At 37.7% G+C, this 14068-nt stretch overlaps 1 protein-coding gene across 4 annotated transcripts in view; it reads right to left on the bottom strand.

The window, feature by feature from the left end:
- Nucleotides 1-3927: 3927 nt before the first annotated feature.
- RELCH (RAB11 binding and LisH domain, coiled-coil and HEAT repeat containing) overlaps nucleotides 3928-14068 on the bottom strand; it is a 73770-nt gene continuing 63629 nt past the window's right edge. For all 4 annotated transcript variants that reach the window (XM_079301625.1, XM_079301624.1, XM_079301623.1 and 1 more), the window contains 2 exons: nucleotides 9761-9831; nucleotides 3928-5727 (listed from right to left, as the gene is read on the bottom strand). In XM_079301625.1, coding sequence (XP_079157751.1) covers nucleotides 5607-5727; nucleotides 9761-9831 — 192 coding nt within the window. In that variant the 3' untranslated portion in view covers nucleotides 3928-5606. The remainder of the gene's footprint in view (nucleotides 5728-9760; nucleotides 9832-14068) is intronic.

Here is a 14068-nt window from a genome sequence, read left to right on the forward strand (position 1 = left end):
TTCTGGAGTGCCAGCAATCCATGCAGAGAGTCTGCCATGAGACCAGGGAGAAAGGCTGCCTTCAGCTGCCTCATCGCCCACTGCAGGGAGGGAACCCTACTGTATGACCCAGCATGGGGAGCTTTCAAAAAACATAGAAAAATATCTGCACATTTCAGCACAGGAGGTTCTAGTTTTATTTACTTGGTTATTTATTAACTCTAGCTATTAAAGTAAATAAATTTTAAAGATTAAATATATTATTTACAAAAAAACCCAACCCATACACAAAATCATATCAACTTTAAACTGTTTTCTTCCTTTGCAAGGTGAGTTTCCATGGCATTCTTTTGCCAGCCTCCTTGAAATTTTTAAACACACAAATATTTCCCATGACAGAGCAACTATAATAAAGCTCCTTAGTCACACTGGTGTGGTTTACACAACACACCTTTTACAATCCCACAAAAATGTACCACTGCTAAATGCCTGTCCAAAAACCTCAAGTCCACAGCATTCAGAAGAAAAACGCTCTCAACCACCCACCGCTAGTACGTCAGATATTCGAAGTACGTGCAAGCAGACACTGAGCTGATAGGTTATCACCAGCCCTGTGACAACAGCTGTGCCTGCATACTCCAGGGAGGAAATACAAAGTCATGGGGAACTTTGAACTTTGATGTTTATAAGATACCTGTTGACTTGGGTCGTGTGTGTATTCATCCTCGGGACAAGAGCAATACTGGCATGGCCTGGGGAGCTTGCTCTGCCCAGGACAGTCCTCATGCCCTGGAAATCAGTCTTTAAGGCTGGCTCACACCTACCAGCAGGGGAACTGAGACCTCAACTCCTTTGCAACACCCCAGCTCCCCAGAGCCACCCTGCCATTTTATCTAACAGCACACTTAAGTGATCCCAAACTCCTTTGAAACTCACCTGATTGAGATGACTCATACTTAGATCAATTGACTGCATTCATTTGTCAGCAAGGGATCAAACCTAAATTGCCTATTAAATATTGCAGCTGCTTCTTCCCCATCACCACTTCCCCTCCCCTTGCAGAGGAAGGTGGAAATGCCTGACAACGACCCACATGATCCTACAAGGCACACACCCTTCTACAGCTGCTGTCACTTCAGCAGGACTCCACTCTACTGTTTCCTTCTCTTGAAGAGGTCTCTCAGGTGTTGTGGAATGGGAAAAAACTCTGAAAAGTGCAAGGAGCAGCAGCACAAGGTCACAGTCACAATAGTTTTGGGAATGGTAGTATTCAAATACACAGCAAACAGCCCTCTTTGCAAACAGCATTTAAATAGTAGAACAATCAGCCCTTTGCTTCTGTGGGATGGTGAAGTCAAGACCACCCTGACATGGGGTGACCAAGGGAGGCAGTGTCAAGCACATGGAATCCCAGTGCTGGGAAAGGAACCAGACTGACCACTGCCATGGTGTTGGCCTTTGATACCAAGTGGTGAATCACTGTTTCAAGTCACTGACTTTCTGCAGTATAACTGCTCATTCTCAGAAGTTTCTAGGAAACGGAAATCTTCAGCCTAATGAAGTCTTTCACCAAACTGTGTGATGGATGTTCAAGCTCAGCACATAGTGCAGATGCCTCCAAAGACAGAGGATGTTTACCACTGACTTGCCTGTTATTAACTCTCTAAGCTGAATAATGTTTTCCTACAGTTTACCTGTATAGATTAAAACTGGCCAGCATTAAATGTAAGGAAACCTTAAAACAGCTTCTAAGCTAAACCTTAGAAACAGCTTCTCTGGAAAAAGATTACACAACCATAGTTACTCATCCAGATTAGTTAACACATGATATATCAGAGTACACCACTGACATCCAGGACCTGAGAGCTTTATTCAAAAACTATGCTCCTGTGGGCCTTTTTTGACCAATTTCATAGACTAAAGCAAATTAGCTATGGATCCTAATGTATTTACTAGAAACATTAGTCAAATGCACTTGGAAAACCAGTGAATCAGTTTCCTTGAAATCTTGTTACCTTCACTCCTGTTACTCACCAGCACTCACATTTGATGCAGGGACGTTTGTGATTCCACATCAGATCAATGCTATGCCATTCAGTTTGCTGTATCAACATGCCAGTGATGTTCTGCTCCATGAACCTGTGCTGGTACTTCATGGTTTACTTAAATATCATCATCAATAAGTTCCATACAGGCAATTACTTAAAACATTTGGAATGCACTATACCCACCTTCATAAACAGACTAAAATATAGAGCCACCGACTCCTGGAAAAGAGAAGTCCATTAGCAGTGTCACAACAGAGAGAGTAGAAATATCTCACAAATCTACTTTTCTGCAGAATCTTTTTGAATCATCTTATCATCCCTATGTAGCAATGAATTCCCGCAATATATTACAAAAGCTCCTCCTTGTCCATCACAACAGATGTTTTTCATGGTAATTCTTAATCTTTCAATCCATCAGATTCTTCACCTTCTCCAGCTCCAAATCCAAACACTGCTCTTAGTTCTTCTAACCAGAATATACTTTCAGTAATAGCAGGATTGTTTTCCTTCTTGCAGCAGAAGGGGAGTAGGAAGAGACTGGCAGAAGACTGAACAGCTTTTCTTATGTAGCTCCCTTTATTCACCTTGCATAGAAGATACAAAAAGAACAATTTGCCTAATTTAGAGTTCTAGAAAGCAATCTCTTTCAGAACAAAATGTAGGCATAGTATCAGTTAGCCTTATGCTTAATCTACAGAAAACATATATTGAGGCAGCCAGGTACCTTCAGCCCACTGATCACTTTTGTTTAAGACAAGAATCAGTATTTTAAATAAAGATACTAGGATTCTGTCTGAATTTCACTAGGGGCAGCATGAGACCTTTGACATTTAAGGCTAGGATGCTGAAGATGTTCAGGCAATGCCAATAAAGCAAACATGTAGGTTTTTTACAGAATCCTTACTCAGGTACAGCCATAAGCAATTGAAGACAACTCTTAGGGGATGAACTGCTTTCTCCTAACAAAACGTTTTCTCTCAGAAGGTTCACTTATTTTGAATAGTAACAGGAAAGGGGGGGGGGGGGGAAGGTTGATTTAAAATAGTCTTCTCACTAAATGGATCTCTGTTTTCCAGCCCTGAATCCAACAGTGCCACAGGTAAGAGGAATGATCAGAAAAAAACCCCAAATATCACCAAGCCCCTCCACAGAACAAGTTCTTGCAATTCTGGAAGTCTGTTCATATTTGAAAACTAATAAACACTTTCAAAAACTCCTGAGATCTGAAATTTAGGAGGCAAAACTCCTGAAGAATAACCTGCATTGGAAGTTTGCTGCCTACACAGTAAATTATTTCACCTCAGTATTTACAGTGCAGGTCTTCTTGGGATCCTCACTCAAATTCCTACAACTGATGTGAAGTAGAACCCTGAGTAGCAAAAGCTACACTTTTCAAGGGGCTGGAGGGACTGGACCAATTACCTACCCTATGGGGGTAAAGATGCTGCATTTGTACTAACAAACTAAAGACCTTCCTCCAACTTTCTCCACAGTTAAATTGCAGTAAGAGTCTTTTGGCTCGTGTGAATTTGCAAGTTTTCCAAACACAGGATGAAGTTCAGTGTAGGTGAGCAGCCACTCTCACAGGCAGGTGCCCTGCTTTAGAAAGCAGCAGCTTAACCATGGAGTTATAAAGCTGTCTCTAGCACTGCAACTGGTCGAGAAGGCAGAAAAGAGGAGAAAAAAAATCCAAAACAAAACACAGGAGACAGACCTTGTGGCAGTAAAGCCACAAGTCTAGAAGCCAAGCACAGAGATAGGAAATTCAGCAAGTTCAGTCTACCACCTACTGTGCAGAAAGAGTTAAAGCTAAACAATTCTTTTGCATTAGACTCTATCCTGTAACAGCTCTATTGATGTGATTGTCTTTTTCAGAGAAGAGCAGAAGTAACAAGACAAGGCAGGTATACAAAACTTTTTATTGACAACAGAACAATAGAGAGGAACGTCACCACTTCCCATTCCTCAGGAATGTGTCTTCATTTCACAGTCAGTCTGCTAAAAGCATACTTTCATGGTAACGAGCAACACGAAGGCGTGGAGCGGTCTGTAACCTCCAGAAAAATGTTCCACCAGCGCAGGGCAAGGGGACCAAGGGAGTGCACGTGAGCAGCACGCCCTGTCACAACACAAACGTGGCAGGAACAGCTATGCAGAGCCAACAGGCACACACAAGAAGCAGTCAGAAGCCTCAAGTTATCTCCTTTATCTCCATCTAAGGGTGATACCCAATCTGTTATTCCATCCATATTCTGTTTCAGGAGGGAATACTTTATTCCCTTGCTCTTTTTTGGTTTCCCTGTCCTCAAAGACATCCGTACTTCCAGCTGAATGACACCATGTCAGAGAAATCCTGAGCTTTTATATTTTGCTACCTCATACCAGTTCATGCATGCACTTGAGTTTACTTTCAGAAGCTTACATTGAAATAAAGAGGGGGGGGTGAAAGTGCTGCATAAGAAAAGGATTTAGTTGTTAATGCTTCCTTGCTAACAAAAATATTTGGTAGTTGAATATAGTCCCTGTAATGTCATTTTCAAAAAGTATGTAGGCAGTCTAGTTAACATTTTAAAGAAACTGCACATCCAACTCAGTATAATCTCAAATACTCCAAAATAAAATTTGAATTGAAATTCAATTTAAACAACAAAATATCTTTAGTTTTCAGAGCCCACATAACTGCACACTGAGTGCAAGATGAAAGCTGTCTCTCTTGTGCAAGGCTTCCTCTGCCTGCAGAACTGTATGGGGGACCCTGTGTGGTAGTTTACACATATATTAGCAATTATTCATTTATCATGTTTTTCCTTTACTTAACCGATGTGCCTGTGGATGTGTAGACTTGTAAAGTGCTTTAAAATAAATTAAAAAAAAAACTCCTACAAAAGAAAAAATCCCTCAAAAAACCCACATAGATGTGAGAATTTTATGTGAAGGACTTTGTACAGCATTTACAATGTCAGCATAAAGCACGTGAAACATGAGCATTCCCTGCAGACTGATGCAGTGCAAGCAGTCTCATACATTAGATACTGCAATTCCTCTGGATTCAAGATGCACAGTACTTACAAAAACAACCCTAGAAGCACAGACAAATGCTGGTGGCTCTTCCTCTTCTTTTTAGAAACATAATTAAAAAATCTGCATTACTCTCTCATAATTTAAATACATAAGTAATCTCCACTTTTATTACTTCATGACAATGACTTCAAATTTACATTATTTTAAGTACCGTCAGAATAGCTCCATGTATAATACAGATATTTGCTGATATCCTGTCAGAAAATAAAAAAAAAACCAGAACCTTCCACTATATAAAAAAAATTATGCTGGAAAGACAAGAACACAGAACAGGGACTTGGTACAGACTATGATTTCAGTTTTATATCAACCACAGTTAACCCAAAATTAACAGATACACAGCGATATTCAAAAGCAGTGCAAATATCTTTGGAGGTTAGAATAAAATTATACTACAAGAACATAAGACAGAAGAAATTAAAAGGCAAGTACTTCAAGTACAGAAACCAGTCTCTGTGAGGTCCACCTTAGTGTTAGCTGGGAGTTCCTTTTCCCATCTTACTTCTTCCTCTGGAACACATTAGCCAACATTGCACCTGATGTAGTTAGCTGGCCCATTTTGTTCAAAAACTTGGTCTTTGTATCCTCGCTCACCAGACTCGCTGCAATTGACATTGAGCTAGGAAAGAAAAACATTTAGTGGCATAAGACTACAAACTAAAAAGAATATTATGTTGTTACTTATTAAGCAACTAAATTGTCTTTTTGTTTCAGAGGTTGCAACAAAAAAGACCAGTCAGTCAAGAATCAAAACCCCATCACTACCTAGTCCATATATAGACTGTTAAATTTATTACAATATCCTTACAGTGCTTGTGAAAATGATAAAATATTTCTGCACACACTCACTTTTAGTACCTCTGGATGTCAACATATTACCTTTTGCTACCTACTGGGGAATTGCTGTACTGACAAATACCTCTGTGAGAGACTGTCTTTACTTCTCATCAGAAATGCCAATCCTTATGTTTATTTAGTGTAAGTTCAACAGTATTAGTTCAGACACAGACCTTTTTATTAACCCAAGTAACCTGCCTCCAACATTGACATTAGCAGACAGGTAGAGATTAGCAAAAGCAGGGTAAGTACAAAACAGTGACCTCTCTCCTTAATTTTCAACGCTTTATTTTCCAACTACTTCCACCTGAGCAGAATTAAAAATTGATGAGGATTGTAAATGTAAGAAATCTTAATAAATCTTTATCTTTTTATTAATTACTTGATCAGCTTTCTTTCGATCTCCTTAAATTTCTTGCAAATCCCACCCTGAGTCCTACTGGGTCAGCCCCTCGTTGGGTAAGGAATTTCTCCTTCTGGTTGTTGTGAATGTGGCTTCTGTTATGCTTGGATGTTCCTGCTTGAGACATACTAGATAGGACAATGGTGAATTTATAGGTTTCCCACAAACTGGACTGGAAGAAGCAATCTAATCAATGCTGAAGTTAGGGATGCTAAGCTTTGAATAATATGTTAATAAATGATCCCTATTATGTGAAATTAACGTATTTTCTTTTTATTAACAACAAATTAGTGAACTTAATTTCAGATATATATAACTGTTCAGCACAGTAGGAATCATTTGTCTTGAGACAAGCGAATCTACATAGCAGGAATATCAACAAATATTCCATACTTCCTATATTTGTAGACAAAAAGGCAAGTGTTATTCAACATTGGACACGGATAGTTTGAGAAAACATTAAAATAAATTCTCCCTTGTAAACTCAGCCTGGACACTGCATTTCAAAATTATAGCTAAGACCACAAAATCTGTCTTACTGGCAAAGGCCAGATTCCAGGAACTGACTTTGCAGTCTGAAAAGTTATAAACAGTTCTGTTAGACACACTTGCATCAAGGAGATCAAACTGAAGTTAACTCTGAATTGTTTCAGTAGAACTTGAATGGTTTCTTCATAGGCAGAAGGGATGTACCCAGTATTTTCTCCCATTTCACACCACAAAAAAAGATGCTTAGTGATAATGATTTCTGGTTCTTTTAAAAGTACCTTAAAAATAAAAGAGAAGCTTCTCACTAAAGCTGTACTGTGGATTTGCAAATAGTTTAATTATAAACTTTTAAAGTAAAATATTTATTTCAGGCACAATCACGTAGCCAGACATCTTTGGCTTGATTAAACATCTCCAGCCAACTAATGAATCATGTATTTCCAGCTGATAAAACTCAGCAGGGAAATTACTGCTACAGTATGATGGATGCCTTATGCAATTTCCTTTGATTTCATGATAGAGCTAGGACATAAAAATTACATAAGTAACAGTTTACACTCACTTATCAGCTAAGTTAAGGACAAGAAGCTATCTCACTCTATGAAGTACCCCAGAGTTACATATAGGTATGAAAACTTATTTGGGAAATACTGTACATTCCAAGCATTAGCAGCATTACAAAAATAAAACTGCTCACTTCAGAAAAGAAAGCCTAGCAACTGGTGACAAACCTGTAGTTTTAAACAAACTGTACTTTCATTAGCCTAATGATCCTCAATAAGACTGAGGAAAACAAGGAGGCATTCCATTGGTTCTTGGAATAGTTTGGGGGGATGTCAGCCATCTGATGTCAAAAATTAAAAAGTAACAACTGCAGAGCCTGGAAGTTCATGCTTTCTAATACTATGTTACTGTAAATAGAAAAATAATCCACAGCATCCTGCATACTTAGAAGTTTGAATATGCCTCCCAAGTACTTCCATTACTATGCAAACTGAATATTTAAACATAGCAAAAATTAACATGAAACATCTCACATCTTTAAAAAGTAATCCAGGAACCCAACAAAGCAATAGTATACCTTGTTTGAAACAATCAGTCCTACAGAAAACAATCAGTCCTTGCATTTATTATTTATTGGTTTAAAAACCAAAACAAAACCCAACCTACAAACAAAAAAAAAATGTGTAAACAAATTTTTTTCTGGTGTCTAGATGAATCAGATGTTCTACCTGTTTTGTGGAGAAGCTCTAGGCCAAAACAAACATTCCTGATAGGCATTTTATAGCTATCAGTTTCTAATGTAAGTTGTTACCCATGACTGAAAATACCTTGTTAATTGTTAAAGAAAATATTTAACAGAAGTGGTTATCCAATATTTAAAAATTCAGTTTATCTTCTGAAAAAACTATTTCTTTGATCCTGTATTATTTGACCAGCTTTTTCTAACAGCAAGGAAAAAAGACAAGAACATCTGAAGATTGCTTTTGCACCCATTTTGATTTCTGTGCATGCATTCCCATGCTGTTAACAAACCCCAATAATTTATATCCCAGTCACATTTAAATCCTTTGTCAAATATATACTCGTCACTGAAATTAGGAACTGAAATTAGCAAGCACTTAGCAAGAAAACAGAGATATTTATGTATATGAAAAGGTCATTTTTTCAGTGGTAAAATATTTCTTGTTAATTTTCTACAGTACAAGACTGCAACTGTAACCTGATGTTGAATAAGAAAGGGGAAGACTAATTAAAGAACAAAGGAACAGATTGCAAAGACTTACCCTTTCCATATCTCAGTTGCATTCCTAAAGAAAATACTCTAGATATTGTATGAAGTTTGCATTTATCTCTTTCTGCAATGGCTTAATAGGACTGACTGTGATTTCAAAGTACTTACTACTAGTAAAGCCTGAACTATTTTACTTGGCACATGAGAGACTGACTCTTTTTCTACTTTATGTTTTTTCTGTTCAGTTCTTGCACACCTTTCTTGTTTTAGTCATTCTCAAACTTCCAGGACTATGGGCGAGCTCTTTGAAGAAGCAAATTCTATCAGTTTGTTACAGACAAGGAAGCATGACATGAACAAGCTTCAGGAATTGTCTCAATTCTCATGACAAAGCCTTGGGACTGAGAACAGATTCTCTTTTCAGGTACCTTCTCACACACTTGCTGGCAACACTGCTAAGGATTTATTAAGTTATATAATAATCCACAAGAATTTACCTGCAGGCATGCCATTCCAGGCAATATGCAGGCAACAGAGCACATCCAACTCATCATAATGACACTGAGCATTCTAAATTTCCATGTCCAACGTGGGTCTGTTGGCTACTTTTGTTATCAGGAAGTGCACACATGATCTGTGTCTGCTGCCTCCCTGGAGAGCTGGGTTTACTCTGTGTTTGTGGAAAGGGTGTTTTACCAAAGTGCAGCACGGGTGGCATTTGCTCAAAGTCAGCCTACTTCCTAACCAGCACACTCACACAAGGGTCAGTTTATACACTGGAGAAACTGTTCTTGTGTGCACCAGTCATGTGCAAACTAGGACAGCAACCTGAAGCAAGCCATTCCCAGGATCAGGACAATTCCCTCAGTCTGCAGGTTGAGTGCTTGCTACATACATTGTTTTAAGCACCTAGGCTGGGCACCCCCTGATTTCTCAGATTCAGGACAGAAATTAAAATACTGCTTTAAATGAATAAAAAATTAAGAACAAAGAACATAATTCCTATTAAAAACTGTCCTGTGTTTTACACTGGAGACAGAATCAACCACTGTACTAAAGTTTCTAAAATCTGTTTTCAAATATGTCAGTGCAGGATTTCAGGTCACAAACCTTGGACACCATTATGGAATATGCTCCACAGAACATTACTCTGGAGGCACACAGAAAAAAGGGAAGTGGAAGTCTTACCCTTGCGGTTCTTGGACGGTCTTGTTTTCCACTTTCTGTTCACATTCTTTTATCATGGAGCTCAAAATAACCTAAGACACATAAGGAAGAGAGATACATAACATTTGACATTTTTCCTCTTACGTTAACACTTCTCATGAAATCTACTCTGCAAATAATTCTGACATTAGCAGAACTGTTTAAATGTTTCCCTGTTCTTTTTTTTCAAGTGCCTTTGAGTTCTAGTTATCTGATAATGCCTTGTGGTTAGAAACAACAAAAACGTTCAAAATAACTTAAGGAAGAAAATGTTTTCCAGATAGTTACAGAAGTTCAGGACTCCATCCTTTCCTCCCAGGCTTTTAAAAACAGAGCTAAAACAACATCTGTGACACTGTATCTTCAACATTATGCATGAAAGAAAAAGCAAGGAAAGAAAAAACTGTGGTGGCATCCTAAGACCAACATCTTAATAGAAGGAAGTGCTAAATTCAACTTGATATCATTCCACTGATGTCTTGCAGAGTTCCTATGACTCATGGCTTTTTTTGTTTATTTAAGCAATTACAGTGTTAAAGGTTTCTGCAGAGTATTTAAGATTTAAGACACCTCCACACTGACATTTTTACATTTAACCAAAAATTAAGGAATGATTCCCAATAGCAAGCTTTAAAAAAAAATCATACAATTAATTCATGGAACATGTTCACAGCAGTACTGTTTTAACACATTAAGACAAAACCGTTTTGAAACACTTAGGCAAAAAAGTTAGAAAGCAAAGTATGAAACTATAAATATGTACACACACACAGATATATATACACTGCCTAAATGGAAACTTCCTCTGCCACAGCTCAAAAGAAAGCTAAATATTTTTTGAGACACTAAACTTAAAATCTCAAAGCTACAAGCAATTAAAATGAGTACTGTCTTACCAAACCTCAATATATATAACAAATGAAGAAACCTATTTTCAATCTCAATAATAAAGATGAGTCACTAATAGTTAATACCAACTGGTGATTATTTTAAAGTGCATTTGTATAAATTAAAATGGTGTTTTCTGTCAAGTCTGCAGCACAACCATTAATTACACTGATAAGATGTGGCCTGGTCTATAGATCTGTGCCACTGTTCACTGTATTTTTCCAAAAGTATTACTTCAGCATTTGAAACATTTTAGGTAGCAGGTATTACACACTCTTGAGTGTTTTAGAGAGCAGCATTCAAGCAGGACTACAACTCTTTTTGCTAAATTTGCTGTCCTCCATTTGCACAAAATGCTATACAAATACTTAATGCTCAAGTGTACAAAGGTACAAGAGAAATACATTCAGAATTCTAGTGAAAAAGCAAGCTTTTTTTCTTTATCATAAAAGCCCTGAAATTTCTAAGCACAGCTACCATAATTTTTGTTACTTAGCATTTCTACCTGTACACTGGAGCTTTCCTACATTTTTGTACATCTGAATCCAGATGATTCAAATATCAACAATATGAAGTCTTGATCAAAGGGGAGAATAATTCATCAGAACCAAGGATCATTTCAATAACAGGATGGATTTCCCATCCACTGCACAGCTCCTTCTGGGAAGGCTGTGTAATTCCTGGATGAAGTGGAGCAATTCTTGCCTCTTCCACAAATTAATTTCTAAATTTCTACATTATGCCTTTGCACATACTTCTCAGACCTATACCCTTGGGTTCTTTGTTTGGTCATAGGACTGATTATGAAATCACATTGCCTTAAAGAAAAATATTTTAGAGCACTAACTCTATATTTAGAGACACTTATGAGACTAAACGTGCTGAAGTCTTATAAACAATACTGCAGTATAGGGACTAAATATTTTTACCAAGTACTGACTCACTGTCGTGAAACTCAAATCCACTTGCTCTGAAAACCCACAGAAGGCAAGTGGAAAATGAGGAAGAAGGGATTTATTGAACTAGAGATGCTAGTAAAGTATCTGAATGTCTGCAAAAGATGAAATGTTTCCTTTAAAGATGAGAAGGTCTGACCTAAATGCCCAATTTAAACCTTCATTTATATGAAATAAAGGAAAACAAGTATGAGGTATGAGTGGTGAATGCTGCCAGACAGCAAATTCAACAATGTTACCCTTCCAAGATGAGGATAAACTCTGTACTGACGTTAATGCCATCAGAGCTAAGGCTCTGTGATTTAGAAAATGTGTATTTGTCAAGTGATATGCCATTGAATATCAATAACACCATAGTGGCCAAAATAATGGAAAAAAAGGCTTAATTCTGTTTATGCAAATGTCTAATTATTTGAGACAGTAAATGGCATTCATTTCAGAAAACAGGATTTTTAGATAGAAGGCTTCCAAAATAGACACTAGAACTCAGTGGGCCTCAGAAGCCTCCATCATGATGCCTACCAAAATCCTACTGAAGTGGGAAGCTGATCAAGCACTAGATTTACATCTCTACAAAAAAAAAAAAAAAAAAAAAAAAAAAAAAAAAAAAAGGATAAAAATTTTAAAGACTGTAGTGAGTTCTCACTGGAGCACAAGTAAATATTTTTAATTTTATATTGCTCTTTGGCTAAAAAAACAAAGCATTAGGCATCACACCTGAAGTCACTTAAGCATAGTAATGCAGAATGTGGTAATGGAGGATTGAGCACTGTCTTTACTTACTGATTTATTTTAAATCCTATTCCCTTCCTCAGTTCCTTCTCTGACTACAAGATTCCGACTCAATCAAACCCCTTGTTCTAATTCAGAGTATCTTTTGAACTGGCTATGTCTTTAAACCTTAGAAGTTACATTAACTACAAAAATGAAGTAGCAGAATTCATATCAGTTACCCCATTGGCGAAAGAAAATGAAACTTTTGTCTACTGCAGCTTTCAGATATATGCTTAAGACCTCCCAGTCCATCTTCCACCTCTCTCTGAACACAGAATGTCATTGCCACACCTCCAGTGCTGCCTGTGATAAGGAAGCACAATTCTGTTGCCTTTGAGTGATGCTCAGGTCACTGCTGCTCTTTCTGACTCAGCCTTTTGAACTCAGATCCTTTCCTTTGAGGTTAAAAAGTTCCTCCAACAATAATATACAGAAAATAAAAGATTGATACTATGGCATTTACATGGAAAATGTAACTGAAGAAGGTACTTTGTTACTGAATATAAGAAATCAGAACTCCTACAGAATACAATCATCTCAATTCAGTCACTTTTGCAAACACAAGGAAAGTAAGTAATTTTCTCACATACAAAGTAATTCATGAAAGTGCAGAATTAACCTTCAAAGACTATAACTTCTGTACATTCTGATTAAATCTTTGCCTCCATCCCTTGAAATGTTCATCCTGTTAAGATTTTCTCCAACATGCAATGAAATGCCATCTCTTTTATTTCTACTACTCATTTTACATCTTTAGGGTTCAATCTGTTAGTATTCATCCTCTTCAAGTACTTACCAAAAAAGTGCATTTGGCCAAGATTTTCAAGTTGATCAAGCTGGCCTCTTCTGCTAACTTTTTGGGGTTTTTTGCTGCTTTCTGTAAGCTCCTCCTACCAGAGATCTTGTTCACTCCCATGTTGTCCTGTCTGCTTCTTTTAATCTGGTTTTTACAATTCACAGAATCACAGAGTAGTTGAGGTTGGAAGGGACCCCTGGAGGATCATCTGGTCCAACCCCCTGCTCAAGCAGGATCACCCGAAGCCAAATGCCAAGGAAGAACTTGTCCAGATGGCTTCTGAGTATCCAAGCATTTAGACTCCACAACCTCTTTGGACAATGTGAGCCACTGCTCAGTCATTCTCACAATAAAAAAAAAAAAAAAAACAACCCAGCTCTGCCCATGGTCTCTGGTCTTGTTACTGAGCACCACTAAGAAGAATTTGGCTCTGTCCTCTTTGGATTCTTTCTGCAGGTACTGATAAAATTCTCTTCTCCAGGCTGAACAGTCCCAGCTCTCTCATTTTCTCCTCCAGCCCTTCAACTGGGCTCTCTCCACTAAGTCCATGCTTTAGTGCTGGGGAGCCCAGAACTGGACACAGTACTCCAGATATGAAGTGTACCCCAGGTATTTTAGGACTATACTTCCCTAATCCTTAATAGTTTTTTTCCAGCACTCCACCAATTTTATTTACATTTCCTTGGGTATATTGTAGCCATTGATTTTAGTGCATCCTTGGTTTGATTAACATAAAGATGGTAAAAACATTTCCTTTACTTTCATTCTAGGAAGATCTGTGTTTGTACATGACAGTTGAGTATTTGTCTGCAGAGGTCCTCAGCTTAGAAATACATTTTACAAGATTTTACTGGTTTTTAAATCATGTGACCCATT

Source organism: Erithacus rubecula (genome assembly GCF_903797595.1).
Source record: "Erithacus rubecula genome assembly, chromosome: 3".
Lineage (NCBI taxonomy): Eukaryota > Metazoa > Chordata > Aves > Passeriformes > Muscicapidae > Erithacus > Erithacus rubecula.